This window comes from Drosophila biarmipes, chromosome 2R (assembly GCF_025231255.1).
Source record: "Drosophila biarmipes strain raj3 chromosome 2R, RU_DBia_V1.1, whole genome shotgun sequence".
Classification (NCBI taxonomy): Eukaryota; Metazoa; Arthropoda; class Insecta; order Diptera; family Drosophilidae; genus Drosophila; species Drosophila biarmipes.
Window position 1 is genome coordinate 13,215,272 of NC_066615.1, and position 25,790 is coordinate 13,241,061.

The following is a 25,790-nucleotide window of genomic DNA, read 5'->3' on the forward strand; positions in this document are numbered from 1 at the left end:
CCCCGGAAAACTCAGCTATCTCGGGATAACCCAGTGAAAAGTGCATTTAGCGAAAGCGATTAGGGGAGCCTCAGCTGATGAGGGCTAAGTGGGATTACCCAACTCGAAGCGGACTGGGGAAGTGCCCCGCCAGGACGAGGATTCCGATGCCGAGGCCGTGCAACCCACGCAAGGAGGCGACCGCAAATCATATGGCAGCTGGGAAATGGGAAACTGGGAGTCTTCTGAAGCCGGTAGCGGTGCCCAGTGCGCAGGATCATGCACTCTCTTTCTCTCCTTCTCTCGCTTTCTCCTCGTTCCCGTTGGACTTCGGGAAAAACTCTACACATGAGGCTGGTTGAAAACAAGTGGTTGAGCGGGCGCAGTGCTCAGTATAGAGCGAACAGTCGTTTCGAGCTCGACTTTCACCCGCTGACCGAGAGCACGAGCTGGAGCTGAGGCTGAAACAGAAGCAGACGCAGAAGCCCGGAGGAGAAGAGGTGGCACCAGAACCAGCAGCGGGACCAGGAGCAGGCGGAGAAAGTAGGAGCCGGGGAAAGGAGAAAGCGAGAGAGTGAGAGAGAGAGAGAGAGAGAGCGGACCCAGCAGCCAGTTCTCCGAGGAGTGAAATTCGAGGCGGGGCGTGGAGGAAGTGGGTGTACGAGTGCGACTACCATAAAGTGGAAATCCGAAACGCCTTGAGCAGCGGCAGCGACGTCGGCCGAGGCAGCGACCGCGACGCAGGCAGCGACGGCGGCAGAGGGACACGCGTCAGGCGGCCAAGCAAAAGGCAGACAAACAGGCAAATCCTGCTGAGACGACACGACGAGTCCTTGCTCGTCGGTTCAAACGTGCGGAACGCTCTTGGAGGCAGCCGATAAAAAAGAAATACCACTAGAAGCCAAGCTAGTCCACCAAACACCACTCACACTCACCCAAAACAAGGGAAAGTTTTCACCACAAAAAAAAAAACAAGTTACAAGAAAGCTACAAGAAACCCAAAACAACACTTTCGAAAAATATCCCAAGATATAGTCCCCCATTCAAGTGCAGTGACTCGTGTGCAAAAGTTATCCAACCACAAAACCCCACAAAAAAAAACTAAGTGCCGCAAGCTGAGAGAGCTAAACACGAAAGAAGTGCTAAAAGTTCCTTAAAAATTATTAATAAAAAAACCAAATATTTGTTCAACTGCTTGTAAAAATATACAAATTATACAACATAAATATTCTTTGCATTTTAACAAAAGCATAAGAGAGCAGCTCAAAAACCGAAGTGCCGTGCAAAAACTAACTAATAAGCCTACTAAAGATATATGCAAACGAACGACTGGCCAGTGTAGAAAAGCTCTATAGAGGGCCTAAAAGAGTAAAACCCTAAATCAAAACCCCAGAGAACTGGGAGTGCTAGCCCGAAAGCCGACGGAGGACAGCAACTAGTTGTTGTCAGAGGCCAACAACCAGGTTCAAGCGGCCGTATACCTATACACGTTTAAGTGCCCATACCCATACCCACTCTCCGACTCCACCTACCCGGGCGGAACCCCAACTCCCCGGCCCGAGTAGACAATTGATTATTGATTTTGTCTAAGGCTGCAGAACTTCACAGCTTAACGCAAAACAAACTTGGCAGCAGGGCCACAAGGGGCGACGAGAGCCGAGGGCCTGAAAGAACACCAGTGACAAGAAGGGGCCGTTGAAAGGCAGCCAGAAAAACCGGAAAAGCGGGTGGCTCGGAAAAGTGCTCCGATATCGGCCAGTGTTGTGCAATGCCAGGCTCAGGCCGGCACAGTGTTGGTCAGCGGTGTGGGGCCTAGAGGCCCAGGCCGAAAAGCGTCGAGATCCCATATAGAGAAACAATCTTAAAGTCGGGACTTTCCCCACCACCAGCACCGCCAGCCCCAAGGAAACCACCTGCCACCACCACACACCACCCCGCCCTCAAATAGATTTCTCCCCCTCTTGGTAACCCCACCCCGAACCGCCAAGATAAGCCGTCTAATCGAGAAGCTGCGCCAGACCAACAAACGGAAAATGTTCTGCTCGCTGGCCCAGACGCTCTTCTGCGTCCTGCTCATCCAGGGCGGCCTCTACGCCCTGCACTTGAGCGGAAACGGAAATGGCAACGGCAGCGGCAACGAGAAGTCCCTGGCCGAGGCCAAGGCGGCTCTCCAGGTGCCCAGCCAGCCGCTGGGACCCTCGACGGGAGTGTCCGGCGCCTGGCAGACCGCTCCCTCGCAGCAGCAGCAGCACCAGCAGCATCCCGGAGGATCTCCGCCGGGCGGTGGATCCGCAACCGCGCCGCATGGCCACCGGTCCGCCGCAGCGGCCGCCGCCGATGCCACTACCGTGCGGCTGAACAAAGAGATAGCCGACATGGCCCAGCTGGAGCGGGAGCGGCTGATGCTCCTGGCCCGCGCCAAGCAGACGGCGGAGCAATTGGCACCGCCGGCGGGCGGCCATCACCGCGGCCATCCCTTCATCGCCGGCCGGATACAGATGCAGCCCAGCGAGGAGCTAGACGTGGGCGACTACCCCGCCCTGCTGCAGCCGGCCGGCAGGGCCTACATCTTTGGCAATGTCCAGAAGCAGCCGCCCACGCCGATCAACCTGGAGCAGGATTACGAGCAGCTGCGGGAGCTGGAGCACAGGCCGGTGAAGTATTATGGCCGAGTGGTGCAGCCGGCGGAGAGGGAGGAGGCGGCGGAGGCGCTCTACGAACCCATGCACTCCTTCGGAGACTTCGACGACTTCTCGGAACTAGAGCCGGAGCAGGAGCCGCACTTGGGCGAGGATGAGCTGCTGCGCGAACTGGATGCCTACCAGTATCACGGCCTGGAGGAGGAGCCGCTGCCAGAGAATCCCTACCGCACGCTGGAGCAGCTGGAGCTGGCCGCACCCGACTCCCTGCAGCAGCTCTTCGAGCAGGAGCAAGAGCAGCGTGATGCCCCCTACAAGGGGATGCACTCCGCCGGCAAGGGCCACAACCCGGCCAACTACAACATAAGGGTGCAGCAGAAGTGGGCCCGGAAGCGAAATGGCCAGGGAATCGGACATAATTCCGAGGCGGAGAAGCAGCTCCAGCGCCAGATCTTCGCCCAGCACTTCAAGCCGCAGCGAAGTGGCAAACTGTCGCTTTCGGCCAACTCGGAGGCCACGGCCAGCAAGCACCTGAAGCCATCCAGTCGCTCCGGCTCCAAGGACAGCGAGAAGCCCATCAACGAGGCACTGGGAGGAGGCAGTGCCTCCGGCTCCACCACAGGCTCCACCTCTAATGGCAAACAGGATATACCGAAGCAGCAGGCGGAGCCGCAGCACTCGCAGCTGGACAAAAAGGATCCCAGCCACAAGCGATCCGGATCGGGATCGGCGGGATCCATGGGATCGCCGGGAGGAGGCTTCGCCGCGCAGCCGCCCATGGTTCACAGCATAGCCAGCCAGCTGATGCTGCGCACCGCCCGCGGTCAACGGCAGTACGACGTGCCACAAATCGGTGAGTTTCAGATACACATAGAACGTATTACTGGGGGTTAGGCCATAGGGCTTGCCCGGTGGCAATCGATGGAGCCAATCGTGGGTCCGCTTCACCTCTGACCTTTGGCCGTCTGGCTGGCATTAACTCGATCCAATCGAACCTCCACTTAACGCCGTAATTCCCCAAAGCGCAGCACGAAGGCCCAGAACTTTCACCCCACATTATATTCACGTACTGCGATTGCAATTTATTTAATGATTGGGAATTGGTATTCTAAAATAGAACCTGCAACTTTGGAAACCGAAATACAAGTCTAGTGCTGAAAGAGGAAGCTATACTTCAATTATTCGAGCTACGTGAGGTACGAACTAATGGGTTTATAAGGTTGGTAAATATTTTACTAGGGAAAATGGAACTTGAGAGCCGAAAATAGAGTTTTAGTTAAAAAAAGTAACATTTACCCATGCTTTTAACGGGATTTATAAGGACTATAATTATACTGTTAATCCTAAAAGTCCAGTGTATCGTAATTACTCAGTCATGGTTAATTTACAAATGCGTGTTTGTCCGCCGCCGTCGTTCGATATCTTTCCAATATCTCTGCATTTCATGTCGTGTTAATTTTATTCGACTCGAATCGAGTGAAGCCCGCACTTGACCCTCTCGTCTACACATACCCGTGCACCCGTGTTTTTTTTTGGCCTGGCCCGAAGCCCCCGACCAAGTAGGCCATGTCCCCAAGGACAGGCCATAATCGGTCTATTTCCGTCCTTATTTATTTTGCGGCAGTTATGAGCGCCTAAAGCTCGCCGTATTTACCCGTTTCATTACGGCCGGTCGGCGGGCCTTATTATTCCCGGCCAGGTCCTGCATATTTCATGATCCAAGGCGGTGCACTTCGGCCGGGCAATTTAATCCTTTTAGCCGGCTCGTGGGCGACCGGCTCATCAATCATCAATCATCCGGCGTTTAATAGATTGTCACTAAATCATTTGTCAACAATGGCCGAGAAGCGGAAAAGTTTTTGCAGCTATTTTCGGTAGTTTGGCCAACTTTTCAGCCCGTTATTTTTGGCCATTGCATTTAGCAAATTAGTCCGACGACTACGGATGGGGGATGGCTCTGTGCGGGGAAGTTCGTCCTTGGCTTTCCTCCATTTGGGCTGTTGTTAATCACTTGGCTGGCTAAATTACTTTACAACAAGTTTTGATGGTCGCCATGAATACGGAATGCGCTTAGAGAAAGTTGGGCCAGGATCGGAGCCGGCAGAAGGCGTCTGCCGACTGCTCTGTTCTGGTCTCTGGTCCTGCAGGACAATCAATTTTAATTTTTAATTAACACTTTCAAGTTTAATGGCGACGTTGTGATGGCCCTGAGCTAAATGCGACCTCATTGCTGGCCTGCCCAGAGGACAACCAAAACATAACTTCTCTGTCAGCTTTTTCAAGGAAATCCACAATTCCGATTGCTCTCCTGGGAGTTTGACATTCTCATTAATCGGTTGTCAAAAAAGACATTCATAATTAAAGCCATTCAGTTTAATGAAGGCTTTCGATTGAATAAATGCTATAAACAGAAAGACCATCCATGAAGCACAAGTAGCATTTTAAAGTATCTTTCTTCTCTACAGATTTACATTTTTATTGTTTAATGTTTATTTCCCATTTATTTCATAAGCGAACGTTTATAAAATAATACTTGATTAACATATTTCTTTGCTTTGGCCTTTTCTTGGAAAGTTCTTTGTTTTTATCTCACGGATAAGTTTTAGTTATTTTCATTTTAAGTTCGTGCACAACAGTGGCTAAACTGAATGTGAAACAAAAGAGTAGCAGATCCCCGGGAACAGATTAGCCAATTAAATTAAATTGGATTAGTTGATTGTCTGTTGCTTCCTGGCTCTGGCTCTGGCACTTTTCCTCCTCTTCTCTGCGGATTTTCCCATCTTTGCACAATTGATTTGGCAAGGTTTCTGCAGATTGAGAGATGTAGCGAAAACTCAATATGAGGCAATCAACGAGTTTTCATTTTATGCGCATGTTTGCACAATTTTCCTCATTGTTATGGCCCTGGCTGTCTTTCTCATCCGTCTCCCTCTCACTTTTATTATTCGGAATTTTTCCTTGCCAGCAGCTCCGCTTTCCCACATTTCCGCGTGCGTACGTGTGTTTGCTTATTTCCGCATAACGTCATCAAGTGTCAGCTGTGAAAACGTCAACGCTCGCCGCTGCCACTGCCACTGCCACCCGCCGCTCCTCACTTCACACCTTCGCTGGATAGTTGGGAAAATTACAATTGTCCCCTAAGTGTTTACAGGGAAAACAATTATAGGGATAAGAGGGTGCCCTCGGAGTCACACACATGTCGCTCAAAGCAGTAGTAGTCAATGTGTGATCTAGGACCTTTGGTCACTAATAATAATGAAACCAAATTTCATAAGCATTCATTTTTTAATTGTCAGGAAATTACCAATTACGTACTTGTCAAAAGTAGTTCATTGGAAACGTCTTTGCTCATTCCCCTTATAACTTTCACCAAAAGGCATAATATGCTTTATAAAAAAGATCCCTCGAACCCTTAATTCCCATTTATAATATTATGAAACTAGTTTTTTAACATTATCGTTTTTAGTTTTCGGATAATTAAGGTTTTTGATGATTTATTTTTGAATTAAGAGATCTGATTATCTGTTACTTCAAATACCTTAATTTCAATTAAATCTAAAATATACTTTTCATTATCTTTTAATATGTCTATTACCCTAGTTACCTTTAAGTTAATTATATCTAATATTCATTTTTATGTATCCTAAACCGAATACTTTAGGTGAAATTCCCAAAATCGATTGACAAATGGTTCCGAGTAAACACACCGCATAAAGCCCTAATGCGTTCCCTAATGACCCAAAAAGTTTGCTTCTGTGCCAAAAGGGAAAATAAAACGCTCCCGAAAAAGTTGAAGGAAAAGCCGTCACACGTTTTCCCGGGAAACCTGCGGCTGCGTTTACAACTTGACATCATTAAAACGCGTTCACAATTTACGATCTGCTGGTCCGGTTTCCAGCTAATTTAGTAACAACACCCCGGGGGTCCTTTGCGACTGGACAGGACGCCTCCGTTTGACGAGTCCTTGCTCCCACGCCCACGCCCGCGTCCTGTGAGTGTGAGTGTGAGTGCGTGTGCGCACGCCTTTAGTTTTGCTCCGCACTCAACTAACATTTTCATACCCGGCGGTCGATTTAATTTGTAATTTGAGGACCGCTCGGTCCTCAAGTGGCCACTTGGCGGCGAGAAGATCATCGATTTGTGCGGACGGCCAACAGCGGTCCTTCCTCGTCGACGTCTCCTCCTTGGCCCCTGCCCCTGCTCCCGTCAAATATTACGCAAATTAGCTGGAAATGGATATTGGAGATGCGTCCATCAGTCCGTCCGTCCGTCCGTCCGTCTGTTCGACTGTCTATCCGTCTTGGTATCCGTGGCCAACCACGACCTTTTTCCATTTTCCGCGTCATGTGCGTGTTGCTGCGGCTGCAGCCGGGCGGATGGAAAATTTTCACCACAGCGACAGGTTGTCTGCCGCAACTTGTGGGTTCCGCCTCCTGCCACTTCTGGAAGAGGCGGCCGAGTGCCTCCGTAATCGGGCAAGGATATGCAAATGGTCGATATCCAGGACACTTGGGGGTAGCGACAGATCAGACGAATTGGGCAGCCGCAGGGTTTTCCGCAGACAGATTGGCTGATCTCCATGGCAGCCCTGTTTGCTCCGTTGTTAAGGATAGGGGTTTTTATTTATCCAGGAGAAACGATTATGCTTAGGTTGGTTGTGAAAATATGAGCTGCATAGCTTTTTGGAAAAATGGGATGCTATTTATTGTATTTTGTTCCCACCAACAAAATGTATTTAGGCAGAATTGATCAATATATTAGTTTAAGCCATCGAATTTTCCTTTTTACTGTTAAAAAAAAAACACGAAAAAATAGTGACTTTTTATAGTTTATAGCCCGATCTTACTGTTTTTTAACTATCTGTACTGGTAACTTTTACCCATATTTTTTATGCGCAGTATTTTAGTAGACAGATTTATTCAGTAGATATAATAGCTGTTAAGCCAAGATAATTAGCATAAGTTAAATTTGTCAAACAGGTGTTCTTGCACACCAATATTGTTTATTCCAACAACATTTAACTAAAGTAATTATGTAATTATGGAGAATGTGGCTATTGAGCCACAATGCATCCTAAAGAGTCAATTTTACGTAAAAGTTGTGTGGACTTTTAGCTTTAGTTTCGATGACTCTCCTATTGCGTGTACGCAGCCTGCCCTTTGACCTACTGAGATGTTTTTTTGGCACATCAATGCCAATGGCAGGGCACACTTTTGACATTTTCTGGAGGCGCCTAAAATACTCTCGCCGCCAATTTTCCCTAGTCCCAGTCTCCCGAACGATCCAGCATTTTTGGGCTTTAAATCCACAACCTGGCCGATGGCTAATTAAGGGAACAACCTCCCAGCCCCCCATTTGCATTGCCGGGGGCCAAATGAACGGGAAGCAATAACGCCCCGGTCACGCCCACACACTGAATTTGTTAATGAGGTGGACACAGTTTGGGGACCAGACCGTTTCGGCCCGGCAAATTAGCCTTTTGACTTAATGCACTGGCCAAAAATAAACAGACGCGTGCTGGAAGTGGCCAGCGAGGCTGGCCAGCCAGCAGATGAATCAATAAACAATGACATCATCGCCAGCATCCAGTCGGTCGGTTAGTCACTCAGTCAGCTTGTCATTTGGTCGGTTGGCGGCGGGGGGACTTTACAGCTTTGGAAGCCATAGCAAGTGCCCATCCTGCGCACAGGGCCTGCATATATAATTGCGGCACAGGACGACAGCGGAGCTGGGGGAAGATATTTACATTAGCGTAAGGGGCGCCGAAAGGGGGCTCTAGGGGGTGGGTCCCGAGGAGGGGTCTACGCGGCCATTGAGCAGGCCAATTGTCTGGGTGAGAGTGTGCGTGATGGTGGCCCATTCAGCCAGTTTGACGACAGCAGCAGGAGCGGAGGCAGCAGCCCAAAAGCCAGCCAAAGTTTTGCTTTCTTCTTGCGTCACAGAACGGTCGTCTGGGATCCGAGAGACTGACACACTTATACTTATACTTATATCCCCACTTATACCCACACACCATAGAATATATCTACATCTATGGGGAGGCGCGCACTGTATGAATCTGGGCAAAGTGGCTAAAGGATTGTGGCATGCTGCTGAATAAACATGGCGAACTATCAACTATGGGGCCATAATGAACCACACCAAGGCGCAGATTTCGGGCCAAAATCTATAATAGGACATGTGTATGTGGCAGGAGTCTATCCTATTTGGCCAGTCAGCTCTTAGTCATCAGTAATGAAGAGCGAAAAGAAAAACAGAACGGAAAAACCAGTAAACTCTTCGGCAAATAAATGTGGCTGAGAGAGTGTGTGCCCTGTGTTTGTGCTAGAATTTTTTAGTCAATGAAGCGTCAAGGACTTTTTGCTGATGATATATTTGCCCAGAGGGAAAGCGACAGAGAGAGAGAGAGAGAGAGGGAGCAGGTCCTCGGCCGCACAGGATGATGCAATGCAATCAGGAGGCGGCGGCCAGGATGTGCGGGGGCAGTAGTGGCATAGTAGGTATGGCATCCTTGTTGTATCCTCGGCGTGCTTAATGAGTTGTGAGCTGACGCGGAATTTATGAATGAATTGCGGAATATGTGAGTAGAGTGGAGAGGCTCCCGAAGAGGCAGACAACGAGCGAGGCCAGGACGAAGAAGGAAGGCAGTTCCTTAGCTCGTCAGAGTCCCCCATCCGCGTCCCTAGCCATTGTTTCAGCTCCAAGTGAGCGTAAAATTAACCAAGTGTTAGCAGCTCCACGTAATTGGCCTGCTTGGCTTATGAATAATGGCTTATTTATTGGCTATACTTAGGCGGGTTCTCGGAAGGGTATATTTGGAGGGAGAATGACAAGAGTAAATAGAAGCCTAGGTATTCCTGTTCGCCTGCTTTGCATTTTATTAATACTTTTTATGTTTTCCTATTTTTTTTTTTATTTTAACATACTTTTCCATTAACTACTGCTTAATCTACATAAGAAGTGTAAATATAATTGAAAGGGCTTACTATATATATTTTTAAAGAAGATTTGATTACGTGGCAGCCCACGACCGTGCAATTTTAATTATAAATAAAGCCCCTGGAAGCACCACGCGAATTGCAATTTAATTATATCCTATTTATTTGTATATTGTAACCAAAACCATCGTCACGTCATTATGGGTAAATGACGCATGCCAGTCACCGGATCTGTCAAGGAATCTGTTCCTGAAGTTGAACTTATCAAGGGAACGAACAGAAAAGCGTGGGAAGCATTAAAGACTTAACAAAAATATTTTACCAACAGAGGTATAGAGTGTTCTTATTATTAAGGAAAAAGTTTAAGGAATTATCTGATCAAAAGTATCTAAACTGCCGATAAAAGAACATAGCCGATAGAATTTTCCTAACACCGAGAAGCATTCTTTAATTTTGTTATTAAGTACAGCAACCACATTTAAAGAACCTTGTCCCTCATTCATCACCCTGCGAGTTGGGAGCGACCTTATGGGACTCCGAACTACGCAGATACGCAGTCGTCCGTGTCCTTGAAAATGCCAAATGGAAATGGGCTTGGACTGGGTGGCGAACCCAAAAAGCGTCCAAGAACAATTGCGAGGATACAAATTTGGCTGGCAGACTGGCAGAGTTCTCAAGTGCGCACACACAGGAGTGACATATGCCGCCGGTTTTTTAGATGGGGACTTCGGCCGCGGAAAGTGGGGATAGTGGTTGTCTTTCATGTGCGTCACAGGTCATGGAAATCAAACGCAATAAAAATCCATAGACCAGCGAACAGTGAAAACTGGAGCAGGCCGGGGCGGGGACATTCTGTGTGTATGTATACGTACCCATAGGAGGCGTCACTGTAGTGGCCAAGTGCATAGTCATGCTAATGCAAATTATGGCTTATTTCAGCCGACAGCAGCGCATCAGCAGGGCCTTCTTTAAGGTGCTGGCTGCATCACTTCAGCATGTCGCATGCATGGCAGAACTAAAAACTGAAATTAAAAAAGTGGAAAAAGCACTGGAAAAAGCACTGGAAAAGTAGCAAAGAAAGCGGAGAGCTCTTGGCCAGGTCGGTGGATCGGGGACTGGGGATCGGCGAGCGGGGGAATGGGGTTAGAGGGACTGGGGGTTTTGGGAGCTGCCTACTTAAAGGCTTCCGGGCCGGCAGCTCGCAGCAGCCGTGCATAATGAGGCTGGCACTCACACAGCTGCATGCATAATTTAGCAGGAGCAGCTCCGTGGCTCTAGAAAGAGGCGCGGCGGAAGGGTTTTCTTCCCAGGACACTGGATACTGGATGGTGTGCTCCTCAAAGCTGCCGCAGAGTGCAGGTGGAGAGCGGAGAAAGCTGCCGCTTTTCTTCCCAGACGCGCCGCCCGCTGACCCTTTACCAGCTCATCGATCTGTCCGCCTCCCAATTTCCGCATAATCATCGCCTTTGTCGTGTAATAAGCGAAATGGTTTGGGCTCGGGTTCAGGTCCGAAATTATGCAATATTTATGCGGGCTTTGTTTATTTTAATTCACAAGCAATTTGGCTGAAAGACATCAAGGAAGATATTATTTTTGCGCCCCCAGCTGCCCACGCCCAGCGCCAAGAACCTGCAGGCACTTTTCCATCAATCATTGGCTTCAGCCGCCATCATTTTCTCAACGTGTGTGCTGGTTCATTTTTCTCAGTCCTCAGTGCGTGCACTGGAAAAAATGAAGTACAACATCGAATTTCAGTACATGAATAAAGAAGATTGTCAACATAAAACATGTTTGTATTTTTTCGGTCTAGTCTTGTACAAATAAAATAATTAATATATAGGATTCAATATTAAGTCAAACTTACTTTTGACAATAAAGATTAAAAAAAAAAATCAAAAAAGGCCTGCTAGGAAATTCCAAGCTGTTGAAAGTAGGTTCCGTTTTTAAAGAAGTATCTTTCAGAACTTTCGCCTGGGTGTACAATATTTAAGTATCCGAAAGCCAGGTGGTAGAGAGCAAAGCAAACAGTCGCCAGAAAACGCTGGTTAGAAACGGTGAAAATTGCCAGGTGAAAAATGCGGGGATGGAAAATGCCAGGCCAACACTTGTTGCCCGCCTCGGAGCTGGAGTAAGCCCGAGGCCACACCTGTCGGGGAGCTGAAAATACCTCGAAATACATACAGAAGAGCTGGAAGCCGGAAAAGTCGAGAGGAAAAGCGGTTGTTTTCCCAGTGAGCGAGGGGCTCCTCTTCCCCCGGAACCAGGCTGTCAAATGAAGTTGACCTTTGGCAGTAGTGGACAAATAAATGCTGCTGCAAGGCCACTTTCCAATGCCTGTGGACCGCTAACGAAGCCAGCTGGCGAGATCGTTAAGCCCGAATAAATCTAGCTAAAAACAAAATCCAGACCGCAACGCCTGGCGAATAAATGTCAGGCTCTGTCAGCGCCTGATTTGCCACGCCGGCGGAGGGCTTTAGTGGAAATTGACAGCTGGTTTGCAATTAAATAAGATTTATGCGCCGGAGAAAGGCCGAGCCAGCGGAAAACTCGGATGGCACACGTCGCCATCGCCGCAATCCAAGCCATCCGCAAGTTTCTGCATTAATATGCCAGTAGGTGACTCCGCCAAGTGACCTCGGGCTGTCAATTCGGGTCGTGTGCGTAGACCAAATATAGCCACGAACTTTGCTAATGGATGCACACCATGTCAAATTGAATTTGCTTCGAGAAGCCCGGGAATAGTACGCCCGTCCGGGAGATTTCTCATGTTTAATTTATCGTCCGTCCTTGTCGCCTCGCATTAAGCAGGTGAGTCGACAGAAGACCAGCAGAAGAAATTGCTCGGAAGGCTTTATTCCAGCCGGGGGGCAGGCCGATTTTAAGGCGGCCCCCACTCATAGATCCCCGGGGCCCTGGCTTTGGTTCAGTGGATTGTCTATATACCCGCCATCTGCTTATATACCTCGGCATCCCGACCAGCAACAGTGTCTTGTGGCATTAAGTCTATCCTGTCTAGCGAGAACTAGGCGGTGGCTTATCCTGCAGAAGGGGCAAAAAATATAAAAATTGGATTTCTTTTAACCATATTATGGCTTGTCTTTATACACACCATTCATGAAAGTCTTCCAGAAATCTTCAAAAGCTGCAAGCCATATCGATTCTAGAGATTTGAAGCAGAGTGAGGAGAATTGGCTAGTGGAGACACTCAACTATAGATCTCTTACTCCTTTTATCTTAAAGTGCCTCCGGGTAGTGAGGTGACAGAAGTGCCGATACGCACTTTTCCAGTAATGCTCGCCAGACCCAGACTTACATAATTCAATTTGAGCGCCACTAGCTAAATAATTTATGCTAGGGGCCGCCAGTGACGTGGCCAATTCTATTGGATAAGCAAAGTGCCAAATCGAGTTTGGCCATCAGTGTCGTCCTGGCCTGCTGGAAAATCACCCGACCGGCCGGACACCCACTCATTCAGGCTGAAGCATTGTTTTCCAATCAAAAACTAAACAAAACGCAAACACAGGACCCAAACACTTGAGCCACTGCGTAAGCCATAAACAAACACGGCAGAATGACAATGTGAATGGGTTTTGCCGTGCGGGGGAAGTTCGGGGGCAAGAAGTGGGGCTTCTGCCGGACGGCTGCTACTGCCTCTGCTTCTGGCCACATGAATGGGACTTGGCCTGGCTGTGACAGTGGCTACAGTGCGAAAGCTGCCAGCGAAACAAAGGCCAGCCGGCTCGGAACGGAATGGAACCGATGTCCATGAATGGCCGCAGCTCTAGCGTGGAGGGGGTCAAAGGGCGACTGGTGTGTCGGGAGGCCTGTCTCCGCTAAGAATACCAGAGGGCGTGGGACATTTAAATCCTGTTAGGGCTGGCTCACCATTCACTGGCACTGGTTCTCGAAATCATGGCAGTGATTTTCGATGTGCCAGGGAAATTGTAGGCCATTTTATAAAATCTGGAAGCTTATAAAGTTAGTAAAATATGAAAAACCCTTGCCAATCGGCTTACCAGAACTCTATTCGATTTGCCAGCTGCCAAGTCTGATAGCATAAAGTGCGAAATATTAAATTGATTTATTGCACTGAAGCTGATAACTCAATTTTATATTTAAATTATGTTATCTCGTTTTTATGCTCTCTATTTATGGGCTTGAATTGCTGTAATTCAATCAGTCATTCAGGTTTGAAGCACCTTTGGCTTTGATTTTTCCTCAGAATTTGTTGATGGGAGTGAAGCACTTTTACCTCAATTAGTCGATATAACAAAAAGTAAGGACTTAAAGATGGGACTTAAATTGAAAACAAAAGTTCAATAACATAACATAATAATAAAAAGAGTTTCAATTATAATCAAATGAAACGGATTTGAGGCGTAAGTTCTTTTTATTTCATTTTGCTGTTTGTATTATGGCTTATTCAAGGCTTTTCTGGCTAAATTGATGTACTTGTGCTCCTCTTATAGCGAAAAACGATTTAGATTACTTGTTTGAAAGAAGCTCCTGTTTCTCAAACATTCTTGTGCAATTTGCTATCCTTATTGACTATATGCCTTCAGCGTAATAAGATTTGTTTTCAAAGTGAAATACCCCCTTTTTCCGCCTGCAAAGTCCTCTGTGTTCGTTGAAGTGCACACTCATAGATTTGAGTGCAAGAATTTTCCTCGAATGTTGTCTGCTTTTTGTTTTTTTATTAAGAGTTTTCAGTCACTGGTTTCGGTCACAGTTCCCGTCACTGGCCACCTAGACCATGGCCTATATCAGCCGGTTAGCATCTTGTTTACCCATTTGCAACGCTTGACAGTTTTCTAAAATATGCCAAGGCAGGCGGCGGCGTGCGGCAGTCTAAATCCAGCTAAGGTCAGAGTTCAAATTGAGTTTGGCCAGGAAATTAAATGGGGGAGCCCGGTGGGGGACGGGATCCGATGGGTAAGGGGGTGGCAGGCTAATGAAAAGCCCTGACTTGGGGTTGCTCAGCTTCATCTGGGGCTGCCAGTGCTGCCAGGACATCCCCTCGCCGTTTAGCCCAGCCTTTTGAAGGTGGAAGTCTGCACTTGTCTGCTGCACTCCTGCGTCCTCCGTCCTGCCGCCGCTTTCCCCGCTTTCTCCACTTTCCCCGTCCTGGCTATTAATATTGCCAAAGGTGCGCACTCTTTGGTACTTAAGTGGCTGCCGTCTGGGAACTGTCAACGGGGCCTGAACTCCCCTGGCATTGTGTCATTTGACAGTCGACATCTTGGCTGCACCTTTGGCCCCCAGCTCCACTGGAGAAGCCCCCATTTCCCTTTGTTTCAACCCCGAGAAGCCCTATGCCAAGGCTGAGACCTGGCCAAGTGCTAGGGGATGTCGCGCGGAAATTAAGTAACTAAGTAGAGCCCGGGATTCAGCTTTCATCCACGTTTTTTTCGGGGGATTGGAGCATAATCAAAACTTTTCATTACGCCCCCCAAGCGCGGAGTAGAGTATATTTCACAATAAAAACTCTCGGCTCATCGTAAGTATAAATAAAAGCATTAAGGGCGCAGGTAAGTTGCGTGGCTGGGCAGCCAAAAAAAGCAAAAGTTTTATTGTCATAGCGCCCAAACAAGGCATAAACTTGCCTTAAAAGTTTAAGCGGCCTTCGTCCGCGCTCTCCGCCCCGACTGCCATATATATTTCGGAGCCTATTTTTAGCCACTCGTAGAGAAGCTGCGCAGAAACTTTCCTTCGGGCTCAGTGGCAGGCGGGAAGGAGAAAAATAAAATTTGTGTGGAAAATTACAGTGCAACTTTTCGACCAGCCCCGCAAAAAGCTAAAGCAATTTTAATGAAACTTTTGCCCAGCCAAGGCGTTGTCTTGGTGTTAATGAAGAGTCCGGGAGCCCAGCAGTGGGTATCCCCAAAAAAAAAGGTATACGTAATATTAATAATGTGAGAAAGGCGAAGGAATAAGAGCTGGGGTCAAGAAATGTGGCCCAACTTTCCGTGGAAAGTACGCACTCCACTGCCGAAAACCCGCTTACAGCGCCGGAGCACTAAAAATGTCAAAAGTTATAAATAATTTTCCATATAGAAAAGTGTGTGATATGTTCAAAACATGTTGTCAGTGCACCGCAGAGTCCAAGCCATGTGGCCGCCAGGAGCCCTAATCCCTATCCCGATCCCTGTCCCTTCGAGATTCCTGTCCCAGTTTGCAATTTGCGAAAAATTGCCAAGGCGAAAACTTGAAAGTAAACAAACAAACACATCAGCAGCTGCCAGCCAAGCGGGGAGTTCTCTAGGTGCATAGGTGGGGCGTTTGGGAGTTCGGAAAGTCGGGGATCCGGGTTCCACGAGTTATGTTGATTTGCACATGTTTATGTCCAGTTAGGAGCACCTGCAGGAGGTGGCTTGTTTTGCCGCATGACTTTTGGCAAGGGAAACGTTGCGAGGAGCTCGCTCGCAGCGACATGAAATTTTTATGGCCAACAATGCCAGGAAAACAATTGCGAAAAGTAGTTTTAGCCAAATGCCTTGGACACGTACACGTACGCCGTACGTACACGTATGCCAAAACAGGAATGCCTGTCCCGGGAAATTAGACCAGAGTGCCACCGACCGCGCCGGCCGGAAATAAACGCCGAATGTATTTAGAATTTTGTATAAATAACTCTTGAGACTTGGCCCAGTCGCGAGGGCAATTTAAATTATTGAGCGGCATTGATTGCCGCAGTCAAGGAGCCCGAGGCGAGGCGCTTGTCGATGTACTGACGCAAATGCCGGAGTGAGCGACCAGGATAATCATCATTAAAGCCACCGACGGCCCGAAATTATAACCATTTCAGTTATAAATAAAATCGCGACGGGTCGGGCCCCCAGTAACGCCCCGTCAAAGGGGGCGTGGCCGGGGCACTTGGCTCACTCTCTCGCCTGTAATTACTTTGATTTGCAGCAAGGCCACTGGTGGAGCCTTTTTTAATCCATATGTTTCAGGAATTGCATGATCCCCACAGGTCCTGAATTTCATTTGCAGCTGCTTGTGATATATCCACGTTTTTTTTTTTTTGGTTAATTTCCATGACGGCCAACAGCGGTGTCCATTGCCAAGTTTGGAGTCCCGCGAGTATGGCGGCTGACGTCATAGGCAGACGGCCTTGAGGAATGGAAAAAGTGGGTGGGTGTGGGTTCTAGTCGGTTCCAGTGGGTTGTCAATTAGCAATTGCCTGGGTGTGAAATTATGGGCTAAACGACGACTGTATGAGCAGGTTGGATAGTGCGGCCAAGCCCAACTTCGTTTTCACAGTCGACTGCCCGGTTGGCAATTAGTAAATTGTTCCTTTTCCCTGGGAATTGCAAAGAGATCGACCTGCATCGCTCGAAATTCGATTGAATCTCTCCCGGTTGTCCTTGTTGCCCGTTAGGGCACCTTCGATTATCCTGGCTTATTCGATTGGCCTCATTTGTGGTTCTTCCAGCTTGTCCTGGCCTCGTTCTGTGCCATTTGACCAGCCAATTACCCCATCAGACTAAGCTGATTGCACTGCAAGTCTTTTTTTCAAATGCCACAATTGGCAGGGCGATTGCCAAGACCAGTTCGGCCACATAACCGAAAAGGCCGCTTCGGTCTAATTAGATATTAATTGGTTGGGCCGCAGCCATCACTCAACAGGTGCCGCAAAGGCGAAGAAAATTGAAAAAACCTTTTCACCCCTGGAAAAAATTAAATAAAGAGGAAAAACAAGAAAATGCCAGCAAAGCTCACCCATTTATTCAAGGCGTCAAGCTAAGCGGAAATGACGAGGTCGCGGATGGGGGCGGGGTGGCCTTTTATCCTTCTCATTGTTGCGCCGCCGAGGTTCGAGCCACCGCGGATGTCAACCGCAGCCGAAGTGTTGCTTTACAGTGCGGATAATAAATGCAGCAACATCTACAGCCTGAAGAATTCTACCTTAAATTATTTCAAAATAACTATCTACAGTCCTTTTTAATCGTGTTATTCCAATAATACATTTTTATATATTTCTAAATTATCAATTAAGATCTGTATTTTGTTTTACTAAAAATGTTACAATCTTTTTATATATATATTTGGTAATATTTCTTAAATTTCTGAGCCTTATAGCTCCGTCGCGCACTGCATGCTCGTACTTTGCGCCACCGCGAAGTGAATGCCACATGATGTAGACAGGAAAAAAAGGCCAAAAATGGGTCCCCAGCTTTGTTTCTTCCACATTTCCGTCGCGCATTTTGCCGTGACTTAATTGGTGTATGCCCCTCTCTTTCTCCTGCCAAGTCCCCTCTCTTTCACTCTACTTACCCGGTCGGTGTACGCGTATGCATAATACAAATCCGCGCGTTTGACGCTTTTCGACTTTTCTGTGTGCGTCGAGCCTTTTCGCTTTTTTAGCGCCCTCCGCGCGCTGGCTGCGCTTTTATTTAAAATATTTTTTGTCGTGTTGCTTTTAATCTGCACGGAGCACGCGATTACCTTCCCCTTTGGGGCCCTAATGTATGTGAGAATTCCGGCAGCAGTCAGGCGATTGGGTGGGTGTGTGGGCTTGCACCGACGAAAAAGAGGGGTAAATTAAAAATTATAAAGTTCTTCCGGGGAAGTTACCGGAAGCGAGTGAGGCAACAATGTGCTTATGTCAGCGATCGATCAGTATTGCAGAAAGCTCTTCCCATTGTCTGTCACCACACGCACATTATACAACAATTATCTTCTTTTCTATATTTGTGTCTGTAATCCTGGGTAATAATATTCAATTAGGAAATTAAATATTCTTAATTCGTATACAGGTTTTTTTTAACATTTCGATATCGAAACATTGAAAGACATTTCTTTCAGTGCAGAGTTTTTGTATGGCTGGCATTGTCGCTGGTTAAGAGCGATTTACATACAAATCGTTACCTTTCGCTGGCTCTTTTTGCCGGTCGACGTCGACACATACAGAAATAAAGCGACTTTGTTTTATTTTTAACACACCGCCAATTATAAACAATACAACTGGGTATGTGTGTGCTCGTGGCTCTGCGGCTGTGTGTGTTAGTGTGTAACTAAGTTTAGTCATTGTTGAAATTAAAATAAAAGGCTGGCTAGCTGCAACAAAGGCAGGTTAATTTCGCCGTTTTTTCCAGCGTCTTTCGAGTTTTATGCAAGCACTGGCAGTGCAATTTAAATGCAAATTCGACATCGTTATAAAAGTGGCATTTCTGACTTTAGTTGGGGCCACAATTTATGCATACATCTGGGGCTATAAATAGCCAAGATCCGTTTATTGAGATTGATGATGAGTGATGTGGCTGAATTTCAATTTGATTTTCCTCTCGACAAGCTAAGTGGCAGCCAGCTCGCATTTCAATTACGCCCAAAACGCTATAATTAAGCCCATAAAATGGGGATGAAGGCAGTCATTTTTATTGCGGTTCGAATTACCAGCCAGGATTCAAGGAGCAGGCTCTTGAATTGGCCAAAAACTTGCCCAGCTGCCCCAGGATTTTCCATAGAATGTAACAATGCAAAAGCGTCGAAATGGCCGATGTCATTTTGGCCTAAAATATCAGTTGGTTTAGGCTTAGGCCGGGGAGCTTTGGGCCCGAAGCGCTGTGCAGGCACAGGTTGAAGGTGCGTCCAGGGGTCAAGCTTTGCGCCTCGTCCTTGCCCGGGAATAGCCTCACACGCCCGGCTACCTTAGCCAAAACAAAGAGCAAAAATAAAAGGTAAACATATACAAATTTGTTGCTGCGGCCGCAAAAGAACAGAAAAAACAGTATTGCGGTTTACGAGCAGTGATGAGCGGGGTGCAGATACATGGGGGTTTTTGCCCAGATACTATGGTTCGGTTTCAAAGGATCTGCGACCAGTGTGCCAAAGGCGACTCAAGGGGTCAGGTGGGCGAGGTCACGGCGAAAACAGACAGTAAAAGTCACCCGGGGGAGGAAGAGAGGACGAGACCGCCGCCGAAAGAGACGGAGATGGGCTCGCAGAAGGAGAGGGCCGGATGAGCACAACACCTACCACCCAGCCACCCAGCCACCCATCACCCACCACCCACTCGCTTTTGTTGTCGTTTGCAGCATGAGACCTCCGAAAGTATGCTGTATTAAAATTGTAGTGTGCCAATTGTGTGTCTGTGTTAGCCCGCTCGCTTTGAATGTGTTGGCCAAGCACGTAGCACTCTGTGTGTGTTTGTGCCTTGTAATTGGCGTTTTAGGCCTTTGACGTCAAACCCAAATAATAACCGTTCGCACTTTTGTTTGCTCTTGCCCCCAACACTTTTGTGGGCAATGGGGCGGTGGTTTTTGCGGCTTTTTTGCTGCTTTTCTGCCGTTTTTTTTGTTATTGCTGTCAAATGTGACGTTTGACAGTGCAATTAAAATAATTACAATTACGATTTACAATCGAACCGTCGCCTGCACACCTAAAACTTCCCTGGGCCCATTGTTAAGTTATAAACACCCCCACAGATGATGAACACTTGTCGCCTCTCGAGTCGCACATGAGTGGCCTCCTGACCCGCCTGCGCTGCTCATTTAAAATGTATCTAGGCGAATAAAAGCACTCTCCACTAATTGCGCTTGAGACGCCGGCTCACTGGCCCTAATGACTCAAAAATTCACTTTATGAATCGGCACGGGAAACGAAGAACTCATCCATTTCTGGCCACATTACAGACGGTCCAAACTTCTAATGGCTTTCATTTTTCTTGCCTGCAAACACTTTTTAATTGCCAATAAGGAAGTTTTGCCTCATTTTTCGATTTTTGCATGGCCCTTTTGGGCTTCTTGGGGGAAGTTCTTTAACCAATCGATCCGTTTCGGGGACATGAAGCCAATTGGATGCGTGAAAGGGAAAGCCAAGGGCGGCATGAAAAAGTAACCAGCACGCGTTAACAAATTCATTTAATTTGGCCAAAAAAACGGGAGAGAGGGGCAAAAGAGCGAGAGGCGCCAACAAAAATATGAGTTTTTATTACTCTTGACGAAATGCGAAAGGAAGTGAGCCAAGGAAAGCGGCGAAAAGGACGTAACGAATGTGCACACACACACTGTGGCAGGGCTCACACCCACGGGCTCACACAGATACGCACCAATACAGGGGCCGCGGTACATGGGGCTAAAAATAGAAATGCGCCTCCCGGCGGCACTCCCTAAAAAGTGGCAACACAGTGGCAGAACGGCAACAGAGAGACAGCCAGCGAAGACAAGACAAGATTACAAATGTGTAAGCAGCAATTCCCCAAAGTTTTCCCCACTTTTCCCGCCCCGCCTGTCCCCGCTTTTCCTTTTCACGGAGAACAGACGTCGCATATTAAACTGTTGATGGTTTGTTGCTTCGTTTATTTGTTGCTATATTTGGCCATTCGCTTTTGCCTTGCCATTGTTATTCCTTTCTTATGTTCTCCGCAGACGAGCCTCAGCCGTGCCCTTTGACCCACACACCCTCCCCCTGGCTACTCGCTCAATATGTGTGTGATGGAAGTTAATTAAAATATATAAACCAAAATTTAATGACACAACCGTTGAAAGGGCATTTGGCACGCTTTTAAGCAGATTAGTCCAATCTTAATTCCATCTGCCAGTTGTAAGTTTTGATTCGGTTTCAAATGACATTTTCCTTTGATCCTTTGGCAAGCGTTTGTCTTTCTTAATTTGGGTAATAAGTTGTGAGTGTATTGGAATCGAATATCATCGCTTTGGCTGAGTTTGTATCTCAGAGATACATTTTTTTCGGAAGTATATCTTAGTATTTGGTTTATATTTATGAATTGTTTTGGAATATCTTCAATAATTTCAAATTTGGAGATTAGATTTAATATTAAAGATGAGATGCAAATAGGATATTTTAAACTTAATCTTAAACTTACTAAAAATGAAATTTTAAGATTGTGTATTTATTTGTAGATTCCAGTTGGGATATAAATAAAATACTTTAAACTTTATCGGAATCAATTTAAGTTTTAATGACAGACAAATTTATCGTAAATGTATCTTATATTATTTTTGGTAGCAACTAGCTTCGTTAGACCACTCTGCGCATACTTAATATTGCGTTTCGCTTTCGGCAAAAGCACGCCATAGTTCACAATGATTAAGCTTAATTTGGGACGAATCTGTTGCCATCATCAGCAATATGTACATATGCCGCATAACGCATCCCAGAAGTGCTGACTGGCCTGCAAATAGAAAAAGTTAAAGCATGAATGGGCCATAAACTATGCGAAACCGGGAGAGAAACTCTGCCCGAGGCCCTCGAAGCCAACGGCGGAGTGAGCGTAAGTTATGGGAAATTTTAAATGTTCTGGTACAATATGCAAAATGTGGCGGCTGCTGAGGGAGAGTGGAGAAAGGGGTCGACCTAGAGGGACATAACATTTGCATAGCCTGGGCACGATGGCTGGTCCTTTAAAATGGCCTGCCCATGTGCCTATATGGCCTCCGATGCTCCATTAACTAGTTATGAGGAGTGAAATTTTGCGGTCTATCCTGGGAAATTTATCACTAGAATTAAAGCGGCAAGTGGCTGATAATTAGATGCTTGGCCTAACCTTTTGATACACGATACTGGGGCCTGCGGTGGAGCCTTGCGAAAAGGATCCTCATCCAGCGTTGCCATCGAGAGCATTGCAAAGCACTTCGGTGGGAAGCGTTTTTCGGGACGAATGCCTCCTAAAAGGTTTCCCATGTCGACAGCCGAGCCTCGCAGTGGGCGGGCCTTTGTGTCCTGTGCGGCTGGGCTGGCTGTATGATTTATCAGCTATGAATATGAAGTGACGGGAAAATGCTTTTCGCTTTTCGCCGCTCGCCTACATGCAGAGGGCGGAACCGTCAATTAGCTGGCAGGCAGCGTAGTCACATCACATCGCTGGATGTGTGGGTACAAGAAGAGCGCCGAAACGGGCTTATTAAATTACAATAAATGCGCTTCGAAAACAAAATGTACCTTGAGGGACTCGCACACGCACACACCACCAACGCGCCACCTGGCGGCTGTTTACGTTACTGCTCTCTCTACTACGCATTTTTTACGCCCTGCAAAGCAAAACAAAGCGGCAAAAAAGGAAAATAAGATGAAGGAAAGCTAACCTGCGGCCATTTGTTGTACATGTGTACGTGGGTGTGCGGGTGGAAAAACAAGAAAATATGTTAAATTAATTGAAGCGAGGCGAAACGGAGCACTAGATGCTGCCAAGCTCACAAAACGTGAAACCCAAGAAAAGACAGAAACAGAAAAACGTTCCCCGGCAACAAAATACCTAAAATAATAGATAGAAAAGCGAAAGAATGATTTTTGCCTGGCAAACACATTGGCACAGCTAACAGCAACAAATTTAATCAAAACCTTATTACGGCAGCCGGTAGAAAAGGGAAAAAGGCGAACGAATTATGACAGGAGCTTCTTATTTTATTCGGGGAAACACCTCAATTTGCTGCTGCTGTCCAGCTTGACAAACGTTGAATTTATTTTTGATGAAGGACACTGTTAGATGGAAGGATGAAAATAACTGGCGGGGAAGGGGAGCCCCCAGAAAGTGAAATTTTCAACACGGCAAATTGCCAGGAAGGCATAGAATCATTGGGGCGGGGGTGGCAAAAAGGAAATGCCCATCAATTTTGCAGTTGTCATTTATAAATTTGCTCAGCCCTTTTTGTTTTATGCATTGTCTCCAGCTATTTACGGCCGAAATATGCAGAGAGGGGCTGGGGTCGGCTTCCTTTTTGCTCCTTTTGGGTGGGCGTAAGGAGGCGGGTTTAATGTCCCAGGACTTCGATTCGCGCTGCTCCTTGGCCGCCTGCTCCTGTTTATGTGCGCCACATAAAACTATCAATTTATTGCTGCAAAATCGTTGCGCGCTGTTTCCTTTGGCTGTCGCTTCCTGCACACTGACGCCCGCACACAGATACACACCAACACAGCAACACACTCGCACACAGAGCGCAAAAAGGACACAAACACCGAGTGCATCTGTGTGCAGGCAGCCTGCTCTCTTTTCGTGGGTTTTGTTATTGTTGTTGGCAGCCTTTTAGGCGCCACACTGACGAGACAACAGGCGATTGCAGCGCTTCCCCCTCTCCCCGCTTATCCTTTTTCTTCATCTCCTTGGTCCTGTCCCACATATATAAGGATATACATGAGTGTGTGTGAGTGGGAGCAAAAGGTTTTCTCACTACGCGAACTTTGTTACAAATTTCTGCGACTTATTTTTCGCCACGAACTCCATGCTCCTGCATTACGTATACGCCACGTATACGTCTGTCGAGCGACGAAAATAGCATCAGTTGGCACTTTTTGGCCAGCAAAAACCCACTCCCTCCGCGTTCGCACATATATATACATTGCCTTGGCTTGGCAACAGCCAAATCCTTTTTATGCTTTTGATTTTTTGACACCCGGCGTGTTGATGTTGTTCTTCTTGTGGCTTGTTAGCCGCCACTGTTGTTGCTGCCGGGTGTCTTAGTGTCAACATGCGTTGATTCTCTTAAACTTGGGTTGCTCAGCTGAATCTGTGGGTACAGTTGCCCCGAACGCTGGTGATTTGCATAGCTCGAGATGCACTCGAATGTCATAAGAAGTCTCGCAATCTGCATTTCCATTGGGTATTGCCAAAGTGGATACTGTTGACATGTGATTATGACTATCTGCCATGTTGTTTTGCAGGCTAGTTGGGGCGGAGAAAGCGGAGAAAGCTGTATATATACCTATTTATGCTTTTTATGGTCTGTGATAGAAGTGAAGGGGCTTTCAGGGTTGTGGATTAGGGTTTCCTTTAGCAAGGTGTCTAAAAATAAGTAAATTAAAGTGCTTTAAAATGTATTTACAATATTAAATGGTATTATATTTAAGCTAAAAATACCATTGACCAATAATGTACTAATTTTCCATGTAGAAAAGCGTTTCAAAAAGCATAGGATATATCTCTGCTTAGCCTCTGCTGGCACACTTACAGCATACAGCAACAAAGTGTCATTGTATTCCGTGCTGACTGCTGATTTAATTCAAACAAAAAATTCCGTTCATTTCAAAGTTACTTCTGCACGAATATTTAAGGTGACACAGTTATGGAGGTTTGATTGCTTATCGCGCAATAATATATAAAACAGTTGGAGACCAAACGAGACCAGCTTAATTTGGCCCGTCCATCAGAAAGTATGCCATTCACCCTGTGCTCCAAAAACTTATTTCGATTTATTGCAACAACGATAAGCAGAAATAGGAATGGCAGCAGAAATAGAAGCAGAAGCACCACCAGAAGCAGCAGAAGAACCAGAACCAGAGCCACTAGCACCACCTCCACCCCCACTTTCCACTCCCACTCCCCGGTTAGTTGCAATTCGAGCCACCCGCCCGAGGAGAGGAGACGAGCAAAACTAGCAAACAAGCGCAAAAATCAATTTAAAGTTCAATAGCCCCAGTAGCTAGTGTAGTTGCTAACCGACTGAGTAGTGGGTGCACGGGCTTATATATGTGTGCGGGTGCTGCAGGGGCTGGAACTTGGCTGATTTGGCCCAAAAAAAAGAGCGAAAAATGCCACCGAAATTTCCCTGAACTTTACAACGTTGCAACAACAGTTTGCAAGTTATTTGTGTGTGCGAAATTAAGTTCAAAGTACAGAATGTGGGTTGCTGCCGCCTCGCATCTGGCAATAAAACTAATGGTACTCCAGGGTTACGCGGCCACGTTGCGTATGCGTAATGGATGCAGAAATCTGCATAAGCCCTCGAACAGCCCTCGAGTACGCCAAACCCCAAGCCGCGTAACCCTCGAATGTTGAAACGTGCCCAAGAGTCCATTGATGCAATTATGCGGCGTCCAACGAAGTTGATAAATGGCAATCGTGAGAAGCGCCTCCGGCAGCGCGACATTGTCATCACCATTCGCCATTCACCATTAAGTGAATCATCGCCATCATCTCCATCATCGTAAGCGTAACCAACGTGCCGCAGTAGATGTGGCCGCTCTTCAAAATGCAAATGGCTTCTTGGCACGCCACTCTGTTGGATTCCGCGTCCTGGTTGGGAACGGAGCACGGGTGGCAGGTGGGCCGAGCCAGGTGCCTAATGAAGCGAGCTTTCAGGGCGACGGGTAGGAAGCTAGATGTACGGAGAGAGGGGGAGACATCAATTGATTCCCCGCTGACAGCCGAACAACATTCCGGCGGAACGGGGGTGGGGGACTCCCCTGAGGAATCCCACGGGGAGACACAAACAGTCGAGTGTCGAGTGTCGGGCTTCTGGCACCACTGCTGCATACATTTATGCTTTGTCAGGTGATT

General features: G+C 47.2%; 1 protein-coding gene across 2 annotated transcripts in view; it reads left to right on the forward strand.

Annotated features, from left to right (window-relative positions):
* The first annotated feature begins 391 nt into the window (after nt 1-391).
* Nucleotides 392-25,790, forward strand: part of LOC108030137 (uncharacterized) — a 34,348-nt gene continuing 8,949 nt past the window's right edge. For both annotated transcript variants that reach the window (XR_007763967.1, XM_017102852.3), the window contains exon 1: nt 392-3,471. Coding sequence is in view for 1 of the 2 variants with exons in the window: in XM_017102852.3 (XP_016958341.1) it covers nt 2,013-3,471 (1,459 nt within the window). In the remaining variant the exon portion in view is untranslated. The remainder of the gene's footprint in view (nt 3,472-25,790) is intronic.